Below are 20,888 nucleotides of genomic sequence, written 5' to 3'. Positions count from 1 at the left end.
GGTACAGTACTTTGTTCTGTAATCAGTTTACTACACTTACTAAAACCACAGTGTGCAAGTTAAAAAAAAGTAAAACATAAAAATTAACTTTCATCTTTTTTAAAGCAAACTGCAACTTCATTTATAAGAAGATGAAAGTAAATTTATTTGCTGTGGTTTCATTAATAAAGTGCTTGATAAGACAGATATTCTAAATGTATTTTGTACTTAATCTGCTGTATGATGAGAGTGGACTGAAATGTTCTGTAATTTACAATAATTCCAAATTCAATAGAAGAAGTTGTTATTTCATAGAAAACATTTCAGTAATATAATCAATATTAATGTAGCGATGTTCTCATTCCTGTCTTCCGCACATTGTTTTTCAACTTATCTTTTGAAGTTGTATTTCTTTTGCTCAGTAAAGCATTCATGTAAATAGAGTGTAACACCTATGATATTGGCACTACAGAGTTTAATTATTATGATTATTAGTGAAGCATTTATTGAATAACTTATACATATGCCTTTCTCTGAACCTAGACAGCTTAGTTACACTTCAGGTGAAAGCACAGGCAATTGAATACATTTTCAGATTAATGCTGTCAAGCTTTATTGTACTTTCATTTTCACATTTTTGGTGATTCTTGCTTACAATATGCAATAAGTACATCATTGATTCTCCACTAAATAAATACATGAAAACACTTTATAATAACTTGGATGGTGTGACAGAGGAGGATGCTAAGGATAGGGTGAGATGGAAGCAGATGATCCAATGTGGCGACCCCTATAAGGAGCAGCTGAAAGAAGAAAAAGAAGATTATCAAAGGGTATCTGGTAACACTTAATAATACCTTAGTCCCAGAAATTATGCAAACTTAAATTTACATACAGGGTACATCCCTATGAAATACTTGTACTCACGGCCTTAGTCGTTGACCATATTATAAAGTGTTACTATTAATCCATTAATCCATACATGGAAGCTGCCAGTACAGCTGTTTGGGCCAGATGCAGTCAAGTCAAGTCAGGTTTATTTATATAGCACATTTAAAACAACGATATTGACCAAAGTGCTGTACAAGATCTAAAACCCCAAGAACTATACTCAAATTAAAAATAAATAAATAAAAACATTCCATAGCTTTGGTGCTGCTGCTGCAAAACCTTGATCACCTCTCTGTTTTAGTCTAGTTTTAGGCCTCTGTAAGAGCAGCTGGTTAGATGACCTCAAAGCTCTTACAGGGGTGTGACTGTGAAGCAGCTCAGACAGATAGAAAGGTGCCAGCACATTTAAGGCTTTAAAAGTAAGCAATAAAATCTTAAAATCGATTCTTAAACGGACCTGGAGCCAGTGAAGGGACGACAGGACTGGATTAATGTGTTCATGGTTTTTATACCAGTTAAAAGACGAGCTGCTGGACTACCTGCAGGTGGCGCACAGATGATTGATCTATGCCAAAGTACAGGGAATTACAGTAGTCCAGGCGGGAAGTAATAAAAGCATGAATAACTTTTTCCAGGTCCTGCTGTGGGAGATAAGGTTTTACCTTGGCAATGACTCTGAGTTGATAAAAACTGATTTTGGTAACAGTACTTATTTGCTTCTCCATTTTAAAACTGCTATCTAAAATGACACCCAGATATTTCACAGCATCATGACAGTGAGGAGCCAGATGACTCGGAGTGCCAGAGGAGTTGCTTGAGGGGTCAAATTTACCAAAGCATATAACCTCGGTTTTGCTTTCATTAACATTTAGGAAATTATTTCTCATCCAGGACTTAATGTCACTTAGACAGTTCAGCAGGGATTCCCATGGATCTCTGCTGTTCAGTTTGATGGGCATATACACCTGGATGTCATCAGCAAAACAGTGAAAAGAAATACTGTGTTTCCTAAAAATCGACCTTAGAGGCAACATATACAATGAGAAAAGAATTGGGCCCAGAATGGACCCTTGAGGTACTCCACAAGAAATCTTTGCTGCAGTAGAAAAAACAGTCTCCTAGATTGACAAAGAAACTTCTATCAGTAAGGTAAGATCTGAACCAAGTCAGAACCGTGCCTTTAATGCCGATTTCATGTTCTAGGTGGGATTGAAGGACCTCGTGGTCCACAGTGTCAAAGGCAGCTGACAGGTCTAGAAGTACTAAAACTGCAGGACTACCAGAGTCCACAGTTAAAAGCAGATCGTTAAAAACTCTTAAAAGAGCCGCCTCTGTGCTGTGACGCATTCTAAAACCTGACTGAAACTTTTCCCACATTCCATGTCCACTTAAAAATGCCTGAAGTTGCTTAAAAACAACTTTTTCAAGAACCTTGAATAAAAAAATGGTAATTTATTGGTCTGTAGTTCGAAAGAACATCAGGGTCAAGGTTCTTCTTCTTGATTAGAGGCTGTACAACTGCATGTTTAAAGGCAGCTGGAACACAACCAGATGCAAGAGAACTGTTAATCAGAGCGAGGATAGTTGGTCCCACTGAATCAAAAGCCTCGCTAAAAAGGCTAGAGGGAACACAGTCTGTGGGAGAGTTTACAGGTCTCATATTTTGAATCGCCTCCTTTAGTGTGGAGAGTCTGACAGGCTCAAACTGCTCAAAGACAGCTCTGCTGGGAGGAGGTGCAGATGAGCCTGTTTCAGATAGATAAACTTCCAAGATGGTGCCGCGAATGGATGCCCTGGTACTTCGGTGCGCTCTGTTTTGTTTGTTTTTGTGCGTTATTTCTGTGTCTGGACACTCTTCTGGGTATTCTTACACCAGAGAAGAGCTTTTCAACATTAGGTCCACAACACCTTCGGATTTATTTCCTGTTTTTGTCGCATCTGCGGCGGATTTATTACACACTCTGGCCCAGAAAGTGAGACGCCGAAAGAGAGGGAAGCGCGCTGGCGTCCTTGTGAGGCTAAGGAGACGTGGATTACGCACAGCCTTACCTGGGATTTTCCTCTCCAACGTGCGTTCACTTAGGAACAAAATGGACGAACTGACACTGATGAGGAGCATGAATAGAGACTTTTCCATATCCTGTGTGTTATGCTTCACGGAGTCATGGCTGTGTGAGGAGATACCGGACTGCGCGCTCCAGTTGGAGGGATTTCATCTCCTCCGCGCAGACCGGCAAGCTGCGCTTTCCGGCAAGGCTACAGGTGGAGGAGTCTGCTTCTACATAAACAGTGGCTGGTGTACGGATGTGACAGAGATTGCTAAGCACTGCTCTCCCTCACTGGAATATCTTTTCATTCACTGTAAACCGTTCTACTCTCCGCGGGAGTTCGCTTCATTCATACTGGCTGCTGTTTACATCCCGCCGGACGCGGACGTGCACGAGGCCCAGTGCGCGCTCACAGAGCAGATTCTGTGCATGGAGCGGACATACCCGGACTCTCTTATCATCGTACTTGGGGACTTTAATAAAGCCAGCCTGAGACAGGAACTTCCCAAATATAAACAATATATCACATGTCCGACCAGAGAGGAGAAGACACTAGACCACTGCTACAGCACGATAAGCGGGGCTTATCACGCAGTGCCCCGCGCTGCACTCGGCCTCTCTGACCACGACATGATCCACCTGATCCCCGCGTACAGACAGAGGCTGAAGCTCTCAAAACCTGTGGTGAGGACAACAAAGCAGTGGACCCGTGAGGCTGTGGAGGAGCTCCGCACATGCTTCGAAACTACAGACTGGGACTCAATGAGGGCTGCCTGTGACAGTCTGGATGACTACACGGACACTGTAACCTCGTATATCCACTTCTGCGAGGACAGCATTGTGCCATCACGCACCAGGGTGTGTTATAACAGTGACAAACCCTGGTTTACTCCCAAACTGAAGCAGCTGTGGATAGAGAAGAGGGAGGCTTTTAAAAGTGGGGACAAAGACTGCTACAAAGAGGCCAAGTACAGGTTTAGCAAGGAAGTGGCCACTGCTAGATCACATCACTCTGAGAATATACAGCAGCAGATCTCAGAGAACGACGCGGCCTCTGTATGGAAAAGTTTTAGGCAGATTACCAACTACAAGCCTAAAACCCCCCACTCCACAGACGACCTACAAACTGCAAATAGACTGAACAAGTTCTATTGTCATTTTGATGGTCAGTTCAGCAGCCTTCACACCTCCACCAGTCCCAACTACAATACAGCCAACACAAATATTCACCCCCCAACCTCCCCCACTCCCCACACCTCAGAGAAGCCCACATCATCAAGGACTCCCACCCCAGAGTCCCCCTCCTCCCCCACCCCCACAGTCTTTTGTATTCAGGAGGACCAGGTGCTAAAGCAGTTCAGGAGTGTCAAAGCTCGCAAAGCTCCAGGTCCAGATGGTGTCTCACCTGCCACACTGAGACACTGTGCTAACGAGCTTGCCCCATTGTTCACGAACATCTTCAACTCCTCACTGGAGGCTTGCCACGTGCCTGTCTGCTTTAAAACCGCTACCATTGTTCCTGTCCCCAAGAAGCCAAGGATCACTGGACTAAATGACTACAGACCTGTGGCACTGACTTCTGTGGTCATGAAGTCATTTGAGCGTCTGGTGCTGTCCCACCTCAAGTCCCTCACAGCCCCCCTTCTGGACCCCCTGCAGTTTGCCTACAGAGCCAACAGGTCTGTGGACGACGCCATCAACCTGACTCTGCACTTCATCCTACAGCATCTGGACTCCCAGGGAACCTACGCCAGGATCCTGTTTGTGGACTTCAGCTCTGCCTTCAACACCATCATCCCTGATCTCCTCCAAGACAAGCTGTCCCAGATGAACGTGCCAGATCCCATCTGCAGGTGGATCATTGACTTCCTGATGAACAGGAAGCAGCACGTGAGGCTGGGGAAGAATGTCTCGGACTCCCGGACCATCAGCACTGGCACTCCTCAGGGCTGTGTCCTCTCTCCTCTGCTCTTCTCCCTGTATACCAACTGCTGCACCTCTGACCACCAGTCTGTCAAGCTTATTAAGTTTGCAGACGACATGACTCTCATCGGACTCATCTCAGACGGGGACGAGTCGGCCTACAGGATGGAGGTCAAACGTCTGGTGTCCTGGTGCAGCCACAATAACCTGGTACTGAACGCCCAGAAGACAGTGGAGATTATAGTGGACTTTAGGAAGCACACAGCCCCTCTACCCTCCATCATCCTGACTGACACCCCCATCACCACAGTGGACTCTTTTCGCTTCCTGGGAACTACCATCACCCAGGACCTCAAGTGGGAGCCCACCATCACCTCTGTCGTCAAAAATGCCCAGCAGAGGATGTACTTCCTGCGGCAGTTGAAGAAATTCAACTTGCCAGCAAGGACCATGGTGCAGTTCTATACTGCCATCATTGAGTCCATCCTTACCTCCTCCATCACTGTGTGGTACGCTGGAGCCACCACTAGGGACAAACAGAGACTAAAGCGCGTTGTGCACTCTGCTGAGAAGGTGATTGGCTGTAACCTCCCATCTCTCCAGGACCTGTACACCTCCAGGACACTGGGGCGTGCAGGTCGGATCACAGCCGACCACTCTCACCCTGGGCACAGACTTTTTGACCCTCTCCCCTCAGGCAGGAGGCTACGTTCCATACGGACCAGAACCTCCCGCCATAAGAACAGTTTCTTCCCCTCTGCTGTTGGACTCATGAACAATTACCCTAAGACTGTTACCACCACCCTCCACAAACGCTGATGACCCTATGTCTATGCACCTGTCTGATTGCACTGATGTACATATTAGTGGAATATAGTCTACATTCTTTTATCTTTTAATTAGTCTCTGCACTGTATATTTTGTAATTTTGTAATATTGTGCTATAGTTATAGCTCTAATATCTCTGTATATTTGCAATTTGTATACTTGTATATTGTCTTATAGTTTTTATACTTATTTGTTTTTTTCTGTAAGCACGAAGTACCGCAGCAATTTCCTAATGCTGTGAACCTGTTCACCCATATGGCAATAAAAACCTTCTGATTCTGATTCTGATTCTGATTCTGATAAAGGGTGCAAGAGGAGGTTGGTGTCATCCTAGAGGGGAACAGCTTCCACCCTGTCATATCCAGGGACCACAGGGATTCAACCAGCATCCTCTTGGTGCAGACTGAGTGTGTTCAGCCATCGGTGGGTAGATTTTCACAACAGCAACCTGAGTACTGGGGAGACCATTCAAAAAATGTCTCTGGGTTACAGGCTTCAGTTTCACCACCAGCTCCCACTTTTTTTTTTTTTTGGGGGGGGGGGGGGGGTCCAAGTGACTTCTATTACTTTGACAGTGATATCTGTAACTTTCAGTGAGACTTCTGCAACTATCAACATGTATTTTGACCCACTCCTTGCGTGAAAAGTGCTCCAGCTGTCTCAGGTTTGAAGGGTCCTGTGTAACCGTTCCCGCTCTGCCTCTCGACTTTAGGCAGCAACAACCTCTCTGCGCTGTGTTGTGTAAAAGAACTGGAGGAGTCGAGTTTTTCTTTGCCAACTGAGGGGGGGGGGTATTCTCCCAGATTTCTGTTTGAATAAACAAAAAAAACAGTACAGTGACTTCTTGACATCAAGTTTCCACATGCACACCTCTCCTCAGCAGCACCTCCACCCGACTGGTTAGGTGTGTACTATCGTAACACATCTCATAACTTTTTAAAATTCTTAAAAATACATATAAATGTAGATAACAAACAAAAAATGCATGGCAATATGATCATATCATAACTATTCCTCAATAAAACAATTCTAATTAGGAAGAACTCATCTTTAACCCACCAGTGGTGACTTTAAAATACTTTTTTTTGACCAATGAATAAACAGTGAACATGTACATTAATAATTACATATTATGTGCCAACAAAAGGATCAGAAAATTAATAAAATAAACAAGCATACATATCATAAATGGCTATATGCAAACCTCTGCAATATCCCACCATCATGACAAAAACCACTATGAGTATTTTCCTGGATCTGTTTCCTGTTTTTGGACTTGTAGCTCACAGCTCATAGCTCATAGCTCATCTGCACGTAATGTAAAGATCCAAGTTTTCATTATTAGTTCCCAGTTATCTCACCTGGCTCCGCAGTTACAGTCATTCTTTCTCTTCACAGACATTGCTCCTGTTCCCAGTGCTTGATCAGACCGGTTTTCCTCCGCCCTCAGCAATTCTTCTGCTCCCAGATTTGTATTAATAAAAACCCTGAGCATCTGATCCTGGTTGTTTTGTGGGTCTATTAGGTTAGGGCCATGACACCGCATTGTCCACAGGGCCACAAAAGTGGGTTGTACTGTAGGTAGCCATGTCCATATACTGTACAACAGGAATGCTGGCAAAAGGTGACGGACACTATTACGTTTTTTCTGCAGCTGGAGAAAGGGACACAGAGTCATTCTGTGCTGCCACTTTTCCCAGTGTGATGGATAACACACCACACCGCACCGTTAGACCGCAACTGGCCTGCTGAAATGTTGTTTTCCTAGCCCCCTAAAAAAACTAAACACACACACACACACACACACACACACACACACACACACACACACACACACACACACACACACACACACACACACACACACACACACACACACACAGTAAAGCCTGAAGAAAGTGAATACATTTAATGTTTATGTCTAGTTTGTTTAATTTGATTCCCTTGGTCTAGTTGTAGGATCAAAGGAAATCAAAGGAGGAAAACAAGCTGAGTGGAAAACATTTGTTAATTTATTGTTTATCATTATTTATTGATGGTAATGATAATAATGATAGGCATAATGTCTGCTTTTAACTTTGAGCAGTCATAACCAGATAAAATAATATGCACAGCTTTCATAGAAAAAATTACTACAAATCTTTTGAGCAATACCACTGCAATGGATGTGGATGTGGGAGGTTAATATGGAGAGACTCCCTTAGATAGGCGTAGACTTTCAGACCATGTGAGTGGTCATTAGTGTATTCATGCCTCTGTTTTGACAGACCTGAAAATTCAATTAGAACAGGTTAATTAGCAAGTACTCTTGAAACAACAAAGATGGGAAAGCATTGCACACTTTGGTTCAAATATTTTTGTTTTATAAATGGAGCCTCTCTTTCAGCTCTTCATTTATCAGCTGTTTCCCCCTGAGATCCTCCAGAAGACCACACGCACTGTTCTTTGCCCTTCTTTATTACACTCACCCATATAATGCATACCGTGTATGCTGTGTACCTTACCGGCTACAAATGTATATAATATTTTGATATCTGTATATAGTGTTTTGATGTGTGTGTGTATATGTGTGTATATGTACATGTGTGTATTGACTATATATTTTTTGTATATGCTTATGTATATGTGTATAGTGTTTTTCTATTTTATTTTATTCTATTCTATTTTTAGTTTTCTGTACTGAGCTGCTGTAACACGCAAATTTCCCCGTCGTGGGATCATTAAAGTTTTATCTTATCTTATCTTATCTTATCTTATCTTATCTTATCTTATCTTATCTTATCTTCTTTTCTCTTTCCAGACTCTCCACCTTAGCTATACCTTCATGAATCTGGCTCTTGAATCGTCAGGTGACGAAGAAAGAGCATGCATAGATAGATAAATAGATAGATAGGTGTGTGTGTGTGTGTGTGTGTGTGTGTGTGTGTGTGTGTGTGTGTGTGTGTGTGTGTGTGAATGTTAGATAGCACTTAGGCATAGTGTTGTATGATGTGTGACCGTGTGAATGAGACTTGTAATAGGAAGCACTTCAAGTGCTCAACTGAGTAGAAGGGTGCTATACTAGCACCAGTCCATTTAATATTTCTCAACAAGGGTTTTACTGTGCAATGTTTACAAGACTATGTTATGGAAAACTGATGAATCTTCAGATTGAAATCTTTACTGACTTACATTATGTCACTGTTGAGAACAAAAAAATGTGAAAATGGTCAGTGGAAACCAAATTCATTGACCTTCTAAGGGCTGGATTCAAAATCACACCAAAAAACAAAGTTAAACAAATATGTAGGAGTGCTTTTTTTGCATATGCGCAATATTTCTAAAATTAGAAACATCCTTTTGCAGAGTGATGCTGAAAAGCTAATTCATTATTATCAGGCCACCCTAAAAGCTCCCTGAAAAGCCTTCAGCTGATCCAAAATGCTGCAGCTAGAGTACTGACAGGGACTAGAAAGAGAGAGCAGATTTCTCCCATATTGGCTTCTCTTCATTGGCTCCCTGTTAAATCTAGAATAGAATTTAAATTCCTTCTCCTCACATACAAGGTCTTGAATAATCAGGCCCCATCTTATCTCAAAGACCTTATAGTCCCATATCACCCCAATAGAGCACTTTGCTCTCAGACTGCTGGCTTACTTGTGGTTCCTAGCATACTTAAGAGTAGAATGGGAGGCAGAGCCTTCAGCTTTCAGGCCCCTCTTCTGTGGAACCAGCTCCTAACTTGGATTCAGGAGACAGACACTCTCTCTATTTTTAAGATTAGGCTTAAAACTTTCCTTTATGATAAAGCTTATAGTTAGGGCTGGATCAGGTGACCCCGAACACTCCCTTACTGTAGTTGTGCTGTGATAGGCCTAGGTTACTAGGGGGGTTCCCATGATGCACTGTGTCTCTTCTTCACTCACCTCTTTTCACTTTGTGTTTATAAACCACTCTGCATTTAAGTGTTAGCTGTTATTAATCTCTTGCTCTCTTCCACAGCATGTCTTTCGTCTTTTCTCCCTCTCCTCACCCCCAACTGGTCACGACAGATGACTGCCCCTCCCTGAGGTTGGTTCTGCGGGGGGGTAGGGGTGGGGGGTGTCTTCCTGTAAAAAGGGAGCTTTTGCTTCCCACAAATGCTTGCTCATACACTCTAAAAAGTGTGACTGGGCTAAATTAATATTTACAAAATAAATATTAGTAGTTTTTTCATAAAAAAATGACTGTGTGTAGTTTGGTATATTATTATGTTGATTTAATGATCTTTTAATTATTTATTAATTGCATTTTACTTATTATTCAAAAAATACTTCCATCCATCCATCCATCCATCCATCCATCCATCCATCCGCTTCCGCACACCCTGTTAAGGGTCGCGGGGGGGCTGGAGCCTATCCCAGCTGTCATAGGGCGAGAGGCAGGGTACACCCTGAACAGGTCGCCAGCCTGCTGCAGGGCCAACACAGAGGGACAGACGACCTTTCACACTCACATTCATGCTCTCATTCACACCTATGGGCAATTTAGAGTAGCCAATTAACCTAACCCCAGTAAGTGCATGTCTTTGGAATGTGGGAGGAAACCGGAGTACCCGGAGGAAACCCACGCAAGCACGGGGAGAACATGCAAACTCCACACAGAGAGAGGGAGAGACCTGGGCCAAGGTGGAATCGAACCCAGGCCTTCCAGATGGTATTCTAACTGTGAGGCAGCAGTGCTAACCACTACACCACCGTGCTGCCCTCAAAAAATACTTTCAGCTCAAAATTATTGAGTAGAATTTAATTACATTTTATCAGTAAGTTCAACAACGTCAAATAATTAGTAAATTCTACCCAATGGGAACTCTTTGCTTTTAACTGCCGTACACTTCCGCCCCAGCCAGGAACTGCTCCACACGACCGTTGGTTGAAGTATTGTTACTGCCCGTGGAATGCAATTTTATTCAAGGTAAGAGGCTTCAAAAGTAACACTTTATCCAACTGCTTGAACAACATAGACATATTGTATTACTTTACCGTGAGTAACCTAACAAGTTTACTGGCAGTATGTTCTATTTAATCCAGTTTATCGTAATTCAGAGTAATAAGTTGTAGCTTCCATCCCTCCCCACCTCAACAAGCTAGCTAAAAATTGAGCGCGAAGGAACGCAAGAAATGTCCTCAATCCCTATTTATTCCATGTTATCAAACTCTTGATGATTGGTTGTGGTGAAATTTTATCACACTAACGCCGTTAATGTGAGAGGTTAGTAACTAGGCTCCTACTGAGTCCGGCGAATTGTGCGCATTATAATAAACCGCGCAGACTCTGCTGTTCACGGTCATTTGAAATATAGAGATCATAGTCGAATTGTCTACTTTTCCCCCAGCAAATTCCCACACTTTGTGTCAGTTTGGAGAAGGAGAGTGGGCCCAGGGCGCCCTAATTGGGCTCTTGGTACCTTTCTACTCCACCAGGGCACCTAGCTCACACACATGTCAGTGCGGGGAAGTTGCATGGCGGACAGTCGCAAGGACGCACGGACAGCTTTGTATCAGCTCGGTGTTGCATATAAAACAGTTAGATATGAGGACTCCTTCCTGTTGAGCAGTTTATTCTGTCATGGTAAAATTGAGCTTTTTGTAAAGTAGCTGCCAGATTCACGTACACTCAGGTATGTGGGAGCCTTAAGGCTGCAGTATGTCACTTTTATTAAAAGAAAAAAATGTTTTTTTAATATGTTTGTTAAAACTGTTACTATTTCGTGACAGTATAGTATGAGATAGCCAATCTGTGAATAAATCAAGCTCTTCTTCCTGTGGTCCCGAGGTTCATGACCAGGCGCAAGGCAAATGCGCAGGGGCGGGAACGGAGCGCTCGGTTCAATGTGTCAAATAAACCTAGCTTTAGGCTACCACAGAAGGCAAATGCGACCTAAATCTGCTTGTTTGTCCAAATTCAACCTGTATCAGACGTTTTTACGTTTTTGTGTTTAATTATTTGGCATAAAAAATTCTGGTTACAATTTGATAACATTGTAGGATTATCCTGTTACACATGTAATACATTATCATGTTGTTTATTCAAGCAGGTGATAACTGTGTGACAGTTCATCACAGGGAGACATAAATACATTTTTGGTTTCTTTCCAGATCCTGAGGAACAAAAAGCAAACGTCATAACCTCTAAAATAATTAAGGACCTCGTTGTACATACAAAGGTATGTGTAAACTTTTATTTATTTTATTCAGTTGACCACCATATTTGCTGAGTTTGTGCTCAAAACATTACTTTTTCAAATGACTTTAAACTATGCATTTATTTCTCCATGTTATAATATTTTTTATGCACCTTTTAATGGTTAAGGTAATTTGATGCAGTTTAACCTTATGTTCATTTCAATTCAATTCAGTTTATATAGAGCCAATTCACAACAAATGTTGTCTCAAGGCACTTTCCAAAAAAAAAAAAAAATCAGTTCAATCATACATACATTCCAACTGATCCTAGTTATCAAACAGTACAGTAAGCTCAATTAATTATTCAAAGTAGTTAAAAAAGTTTCTAAGGAAACACAGCAGAGCATTGAGTAATTAACTTGCAGCATTCACTCCTCCTGGACGAGCATGTAGCAACTGCATGGCGTTGTGTTGTTGACTAACCTGAATTTGAAATGAAAGCAGCATAAAATATAGAGCATGTTTTTCATAGATATACAGTTAATTATGATGGCATTTGGTTGGTACCATTTGTTGTGTACAGTCTTTAGATAGCAGACAAAAACTATTTAAGTATACAATATTAAAACACAACCAAGGCTAAAATTAAAGCTCCTCAAATTCTGTCACTGTACATTATACAATTACTGAGGTATGTTGCTGTGTATACAGTTATACTGTATATATAAATTCATAGGACCTTTTTTCTCAATACTTTAGGTCTTGGAAATGTAAGATCTGCAACTCTTGGTCTGCTACAAAAGGAAACCACCTAAAGCATTACAGACTACAGCACGCAACACTTGGTCATGGGCAGAATCAGCCGTGTCTCTATGGTGATTGCCCTTGCACATTCAGAACGCAGAGTGCACTTCGCACACATTTATCCAGATACAATGCAGCTAAGGAAAGTCTACAACCAAATATTATGAAAATTTTTCTCTTCATGTTATGAAAAGACTGACTCTCTTGATACAAGATAATAATTTTTAAGAAAATGGCCACTTATCAATTAATTGTTAGTCAATTGATAAGATCAGTAAACTTTTACCGTATTTTCTGGACTGTATGTCGCTCTGGAGTCAAAAAATGTGTCATTAAAAGGAAAAAAAACATATGCAAGTTGCTGTGGACTATAAGACGCAGGACTAGCCAAACTATGAAAACAACCGCGACTTATAGTCTGGAAAGTACGGTAACATTAATCGATAACTTGCATCCCTACTGCCATCTCATAAAGCATGCTTCAGGTGTTTTGAATAACAAATATTTACAGGTTCATCATTACAACAGTGCATCTGGAATCAAAGTTCATGTCCAGGCTGGACGAATACTCTCCTAGGCTTCTGAACCTTTTCCACTCAAAGGGTGGGGCCATCGGATTAAGGTTGTGGACTGTCCTACTGAAGGTAACCATAAGTTTGGCCATATAATGTTTTATTTATGTTTGCATCAAATCTGTAAGAGAAAATGTTAGCCTGTGGTGTCTATAAAATGTTAAATAAGTGGATACTTTTGTAATTCCAGCAGTTTGTATGCACTTAATAGTCACCAAATTAGACATTGTTCATCACACCTTTTCAAAAATGTGACCATTTAATTGGCTCATGCAAAATATTTTCATCTTTATATACAGAAATTAAATACTGTGCCCTATATACACTATATTGCCAAAAGTATTGGGTGATACCACAAAATCAATGATTTTAAGTACTCCATTCACTTCCAGCTTGACTGTCCTGCAGAGTCCTTACTTAAACCTTCTATAACAGCTTTGGGGGTATAGTGTGTTTTACACTGATCTTTTCATACCAGTTTCATTACAAATGTAGGTCTTCTTTTGAAGCCCCTCTATTTTAAATTTGAAGGCACAATCATCAGCACCTCTTGTAAACATTGAGACTAGTTTGTAGTTTGTCCAAAGGTGACAAAACTCAACTACAAGTCTATCATATGTTCAGTGATAAATATGACATTAGAAATGTATTGGTTTTATGGAAGGACTAGTTACTTTCTGGAGTGATTGCTGGTCTGCTGAAACCGAAGTTTAGACAGTAAGTGATTCAAAAGACTTGCTGCTTTTGCACTGCATTATTAACAGTGGTTTCTCTAAATCTAAGTGTCCTGTTAAAAACTGAACTATGATCTTCAGTAATATTAATTTGTCATTTTAGGCTCCTAGCAATCCTACTGTCAGCTTGACCTGAGACCTTGCCATCCAGTGTTTGATGTTGTACTTTGGGGAATCTGCTGTTCTGCTCTTTACAGAGTATTGTGTAAGTTAAAATGCATATATTCTTCTATCTCTGTTTTTTGACCATCATCTTTAGCTTTAGAGTCTAAAATATATGTTTTTTCCTATTGTAGGATGCAGATGAAGACCATGTGGCACAGAACCTTTCTGGACAAGCAATGAAGATCTACAGCATCAAAACTCATTCATCAGAGGATAAAGAGGACTTTGGTATTGCGATAGATGGAACAAAGGTCCTAGCTAACCTGGGCAACTTTCTAAGGGCTTGTGCCATGCTCAAGGTTGTGACTCATGCATTGACTCTTGTGTACCCCAAGGAGGTCAGGTACACTTTTGAAGCCTTTCAGAAACTCTTCCTCGAGCTGGATGGGTCAAAGCCTTCCCCAAAAGTACACAACCCCAAGAGCAAGTTACTGGCTACTTGAGGGCACAGAATTTTGTGCTGCATTTAAGTCTTCAAGACTTGTTCAGAAAAAGAAATGTTATTGACATTGATTTGAAGGATATGATGTAATGCTTTTGACAATGAGAAATGTTTTGAAAATGCAGAGCTTCTTGATTTGACTATGAGGACTTTGCCACCAGCTTAGGATCTATGGATATCAGTGACAGAATACAGTCCACTTTCACTTTAAACCACCTCACAGTTCCAATATGAAGATGGACAAAATTGTTTGACCTTCATCTGTTTTGTGCAACTCTTAATTGTAAGCACTTGCTGTACAGATCTGACACTAAGAAGTCAACCTGTGCAATTGTTCTGCCTCAAATACCAAGTGTCTTTGTTTGCCTACAGAAATACTTTATCACTCTGCTTGTGGGCCTCAAAGTTCTTGCCATTCTTGAAAACCATTTGAAAACAAATCTTTTTTTCTGATGTAGTGTTTTTTGTTCACTGTCACATGTCTGTTTCAGTGCTGCATTTCGTAAAAAGTCAGTTTTTCATATTTATTGAGGAGCTTGCTTTTGTGACTCTGCTGTGTACACCAGGGATACATAATTGTTGCATGTTTTTAATAGAGGAATTTTGAATTGGCACAAATAAATTATTCACTTTGTACTTTTAAATTTTACACAAAAATGGTTTAAGAAAAGGATAAAAATTTGTATGTTAGCAAAATTACATAAATAAATGTATACTTGCTGGTTTTGTATATGTGATAATTTCTTAACTGACTTTCAATGAATTCTTGCAAAAAAGAAGGTATGATATTAGATTCAACAGAGAAAGGTTTTGGCAAAGTGATATATAAGAATAAATAGATTTTAAGACGTGGTACTAGTTCAAAGAGAATTTGAACAATTAAGTAAACATAACCAACAGTTGCAGTTAAAATGTGCTGAATTAAGTGACACTGATACAAGTTATAAGTTTATGAAACTTGATTTATTTATTCAATTCAAATAAATCTTATTCAGAATGTTAGAAATATAGCATCAATTTTACCCAGCAAAATTAATAAATATGAATTAATTTAATACAGATAATTAGTAAATATAAATTAATTCAACCTAATCAATTAGTAAATCCAAATCATTTTTTACAGATATTTGGTATATCTAAATTAAATTCTTTTAGATATTTAGTAAATATTTATCAGTTTTTGCAATAAAATTGGTTTGGATTTACTCAAAATTTGTGAAACTATTAGTAAATCCAACATATTTTAACTGATGATTTCATTATTTCCTATTTAATAGTTTTACTTAAATTTACTTAATTAAATCAATAGTTTTTACTTAAAGTTGGAGCTCTTAAAATCTACTCAGTTATATTAAGTGTCACTTTGTTGCCATAATTTTTTTACGTAGATGGTGGTCAAACTTTTCTGAGTGTAGGGGATATTTTATTATTATAAAATATGTAATAATGTATAGAATTTTTCAGTAACAGAATACACAATACTGTTCCCCATCAAAGCCACTTGCTTCATACACACACAACAGGCCAGTGGCTTTTGATTCATTTTACTAAATTCATTTTTTGTGTTTAAAAATCTACAGTCGTAAAAAATAATCTGTGCCAAATGGAAAATTAAAGAAAAAAGTTTACAAAGTTGTTTATCTTTGTTTTATGGCCAGTACACACTTGATCAATAGAAGAACAGACATTAACATTACCTTATATAAATGTCATAGTATATGATATCAGATGATACTTCATGTCTCATTTGCAGTACAATTACAAATGAAATGATCATACATTGACTAATAGTGCAGTAATATCACTGTTTTTTAACTAGGCACATCAATATCTTGAGATGTTTAGAAATTTCACTCATTTTGAGTCCATATATAATTGGATTTAAAAGAGGATGAAATAAAATCGACTGAAAAGTTAATATCAAACAAAGAGATGTTGATAAATCGGATTCCAGTCTAACTATAATTACATCAAAAACAATAAAACAGGAAAAGTTGATTAACACCAGCAAGTGGGGTAAACAAGTCTTTGCAGCTTTTTTCCTCACTTCTCTACAACTTTGGTAAGATATCCTAAGAATCCTGATGTATGAAAAAAGTATGAAAAGCAGAGGCAGAAGGGCAATATTTATCAACAGGACCACACCATATATAGATATTGCTACTGAGGGAACACACTGAAGCTTGTAAAATGAATTGTTACAAAAAATTCCTGTCAGAGTAAACCTACAGAGTTTTACATTAGAATACAACACAGCTAACACTGCAGTTTCAAAAGCAGGTATAAGCCAAGCTAAAACCAGATAGACATGTACAGTTATTTTATTCATGATAACTGGATATTGTAGGGGTTTGCATATAGACACATACCTGTCATAGGCCATGGCTGCCAACAGTAAAATCTCTGAACCATCCAAAGTGTAATATAAAAAAGCTTGGAAGACACAGAGTGGATACGATATAACCTGTTTTTCAGACAAAACATCAGATAAAAGCTTTGGGTAAATAGTTGTGCTGTAAAGAACAGAGTTGATTAACAAAGCTGCAATGAAAATGTACATTGGCTCATGAAGGTTTGTATGAGTCCAGATAATGCACACTATAGTGGAATTACAGCAGAGTATCAGAATATAAAGTGTGAATATGACAACAAAATAAAGATATCTGTATCTGTGCAATTCTACAAACCCACCAAGAGTTAATAATGTTACATTTAATTCAACATCCATTGAATGAACTAAAATGTTATCAGCTGTAGAATTAGATCACGTAACAGGTACTAATGAATAACAAATAATAGACAAGTCTTATAGTACTGTAGTAATATATTTCCTGCACTGGAGTACAAAGGTGAGTGACTGACTCTGTGGCTTCATCTTATCAGAAAGCCTTCCATCCTCTATGGATCTCATTAAGGTCTCCACTAACATGTAAACAACTTCAGCAAACTTGACCAGTTGACATTTACAGTCCTATGTTCTTCATCGTTTTTCCACATATACTTTTTAATCTATGAAGTTAGTATAAGCTTAGTACTATAGGCAAAAATTTATCAGGGTGGATGAAGAAAGTGAAAGAAATATTTTAAACAAAGGAGGCCTTTTGCTTTCCTGTTTCCATATGTGAATAAGGATGATCAAAGTGCCTTAACCTGAATGATGTGGTTGTTTTGATGCAAAACACTAATGGTTTAGGTCACTGGATGAGTATGTAGAATGTGTCATGATGGCCGGCAGAAAACGGACCCAGACGCAGAGGCAACAGTGAACGGTACAGAGTCTTTAATAGAAAATAATACTGACAGGGACAAGAGGGGTTAGTGAGGGCTTTCTGGCAAGTACGGAGAATTGGGCTCTCAACCTTAACGGTCAGGTCGGGGATGAGGCTGGCGAGTGAGTCAGGGCGAGGTGGTCCGAGGGGCAGGCAGGCAGGGGAAGACAGGAGGAGCTGGACCGGGTGAAGGGGTTCCGGTGTGGTGGTGAAAACGCCGATCACAGGTAGGAATCCAGAGCCGGGAAGCGAGGGCTGGTTCACTCGGGAGGATCACTAAACGGGAAGAAGGCAAGGCTGGTAAGTACAAGAACACAACTTTAACTAGTTTTATCTTGTGTAGCCGGATTACTACCACGAAGAGCAGAACAACAATCTGGCGATGAGTCAGCGTCTCAGCCCCTCCTATATACTCCTAACCTTGATGAGCAACCGGGAACAGCTGCCTTCCCCAATGAACCACCTGGAAGACAGAAAACACTCCCAACAACATGGCCTGCCCCGACTCATGACAGCACCCCCCCCTCAACGGACGCCACTCGGCGGCCGCCCGGGCCCCCCAGGACGACGCCGGTAGAAGTCAGCGAGGAGAGATGGATCCAGAATGAACGAGCGGGGAATCCAGGACCGCTCCTCCGGGCCATAACCGGCCCAGTCCACCAAATACTGGAAGCCCCGCCCCCGGCGACGCACATCCAGCACCCGCCGGACCGTGAAGACTGGGTCCCCATCCACAAACCGGGCGGGAGGCGGGGGATCGGCAGGAGGGCACAGAGGACTAGAGGACACCGGCCGCACTTGGGACACGTGGAATGTCGGGTGCACCCGCAAGGAGGGGGGCAGCTGGAGGCGAACTGCAGACCGGTTGATGACCCTGTCCACCTTAAAGGGGCCGAGAAATCGGGGTGCCAGTTTCCGAGTAGCGGCCTTTAAAGGAATGTCCCGCGAAGACAGCCAAACCTTCTGACCCACTTGATACCTGGGCGCCGGGGCGCGCCGGCGGTCCGCAATGCGGCGGTTTTGGTCAGCCGTACGGAGGAGGGCCGTTCTAGCCTTCCGCCACACCCGATGACAGCGGCGGAGGTGGAGTTGGACAGAAGGCACACTGAGCTCGCTCTCCTGTGAGGGGAACAGAGGGGGTTGGTAGCCTAATGATGCCTCAAATGGAGAAAATCCCGTGGCAGAGGAGGTGTGGGTGTTGTGTGCGTATTCAATCCAGGGAAGATGAGTGCTCCAGGATGTAGGCTCAGAGGCAGTGACGCAACGAAGCGCTGTCTCCAGCTCCTGATTAACGCGCTCAGTTTGGCCATTTGTCTGTGGGTGATGGCCGGAGGAAAGGCTGGCTGAAGCTCCTAGTGCCTTACAAAATGCCTTCCACACTTGGGAAGAGAACTGTGGCCCTCGGTCTGACACAATATCTACTGGTATGCCGTGTAGACGAAAAACATGGTTGACAACTAACTGCGCTGTCTCCAGTGCTGTAGGTAGTTTAGGCAAGGGAATAAAATGGGCCGCTTTTGAGAACCGGTCAATGACAGTGAGAATCACTGTGTTGCCTGCTGAGGGTGGAAGCCCGGTGACAAAGTCTAGTGCAATATGGGACCAGGGCCGGCCCGGAACGGGGAGAGGATGAAGGTAACCAGACGAGGGTTGAGTTCTCGACTTACTGCTGGCACAGATGGAGCAAGACAACACATATGCCCGAGCATCTCTTTCAAGAGAGGGCCACCAAAACAGTCTCCTAAGCTGAGAGATGGTACGACTTACACCAGGATGGCAAGAAAACCGGGCGGTGTGGACCCAGTGTATTACCTTAGAACGGGCAGACTGTGGCACATAGAGCCGGCCCGGAGGCCCAGTTCCTGGATCCGGTTCCCCTTCTTGTGCCTGGTGGATAAGGTTCTCGATCTCCCAGGTGAGTGTCCCGACCACACATGAGGGGGGTAGAATGGGCTCGGGCACCGAAGGGCTGGAGTCTGTGGAAAATTGACGGGAGAGAGCGTCAGGTTTAGCATTGCGAGAACCAGGACGGTATGAGAGCAAGAAATTGAACCTCCCTAAAAACAACTGCCACCGGGCCTGTCTAGCATTCAGTCTTTTTGCAGTTCGGAGGTAAGTTAGATTTTGGTGATCCGTCCAAATTATAAAAGGGTGCACAGCTCCTTCCAATAGGTGTCTCCACTGTTCCAGTGCCAACTTAATAGCCAGTAACTCACGGTTGCCAACGTCGTAGTTTCTCTCAGCTGGAGTTAAGCATTTGGAGAAAAAGGCACAAGGGTGCAGCTTACCCCCAGGGTCTGCACGTTGAGAGAGGACAGCACCCACTCCTGATTCAGATGCGTCCACCTCAACGATGAACTGTTTGTCGGGGTCAGGGTGAACAAGCACTGGTGCAGAGCAAAATCTCTCCTTCAAACACTGAAAGGCCCGGTCAGCCTCATGAGTCCACACAAAGGGCCTGGAAACAGAGGTGAGAGAAGTTAGAGGCAGCGCAGTCTGGCTGTAATTGCGGATGAACCGTCGATAGAAGTTAGCAAAGCCCAGAAAGCGTTGCAACTCCTTTCTAGAGGTGGGTGTAGGCCACTCTACTACAGCTTTGACCTTGGTTGGATCTGTCTTTATTTGTCCCTCCTCAATGATGTAGCCCAGAAAGGCTATGCTGTTAGTGTCAAACTCACATTTCTCTGCCTTGACGAATAGTTTGTTTTCAAGGAGGCGCTGAAGCACCTGCCGCACATGCCCGCGGTGTTCCTCGAGGTTCCTGGAGAAAATCAGGATGTCATCCAAATAAACAAAAACAAACTTGTTCAAGAAATCCCGCAGCACATCATTAACCAACGCCTGGAACACTGCTGGTGCATTTGTCAGTCCAAAAGGCATTACTAAATATTCGAAGTGTCCTAGTGGAGTGTTAAATGCGGTCTTCCATTCATCCCCCTCCCTAATTCGGACTAAATGGTATGCATTACGCAGGTCCAACTTAGTAAACACTGTAGCATGATGAAGAGGGTCAAAGGCCGAGTTCAATAGTGGGAGAGGATACTTGTTCTTTATGGTGATGAGATTCAGGCCCCTATAATCTATGCAAGG

At 41.9% G+C, this 20,888-nt stretch overlaps 1 protein-coding gene across 1 annotated transcript; it reads right to left on the bottom strand.

The window, feature by feature from the left end:
- Window positions 1-16,330: 16,330 nt before the first annotated feature.
- On the bottom strand, window positions 16,331-17,257 carry LOC115800178 (olfactory receptor 6N2-like). The gene has a single exon (XM_030757432.1). It carries the CDS (start codon window positions 17,255-17,257, stop codon window positions 16,331-16,333), a length of 927 nt encoding a protein of 308 aa, XP_030613292.1.
- Window positions 17,258-20,888: the final 3,631 nt, after the last annotated feature.

This window comes from Archocentrus centrarchus, chromosome 21 (assembly GCF_007364275.1).
Source record: "Archocentrus centrarchus isolate MPI-CPG fArcCen1 chromosome 21, fArcCen1, whole genome shotgun sequence".
In the NCBI taxonomy this organism is placed as follows: domain Eukaryota; kingdom Metazoa; phylum Chordata; class Actinopteri; order Cichliformes; family Cichlidae; genus Archocentrus; species Archocentrus centrarchus.
The sequence above is the reverse complement of the archived record's forward strand: the minus strand, read 5'-3'. Positions and strand labels throughout refer to the sequence as shown.

What these genes read in the sequence shown, in the direction of transcription:
- LOC115800178 (XM_030757432.1), bottom strand. Translation starts at nt 17,257, where the DNA reads ATGGATGTTGAATTAAATGTAACATTATTAACTCTTGGTGGGTTTGTA.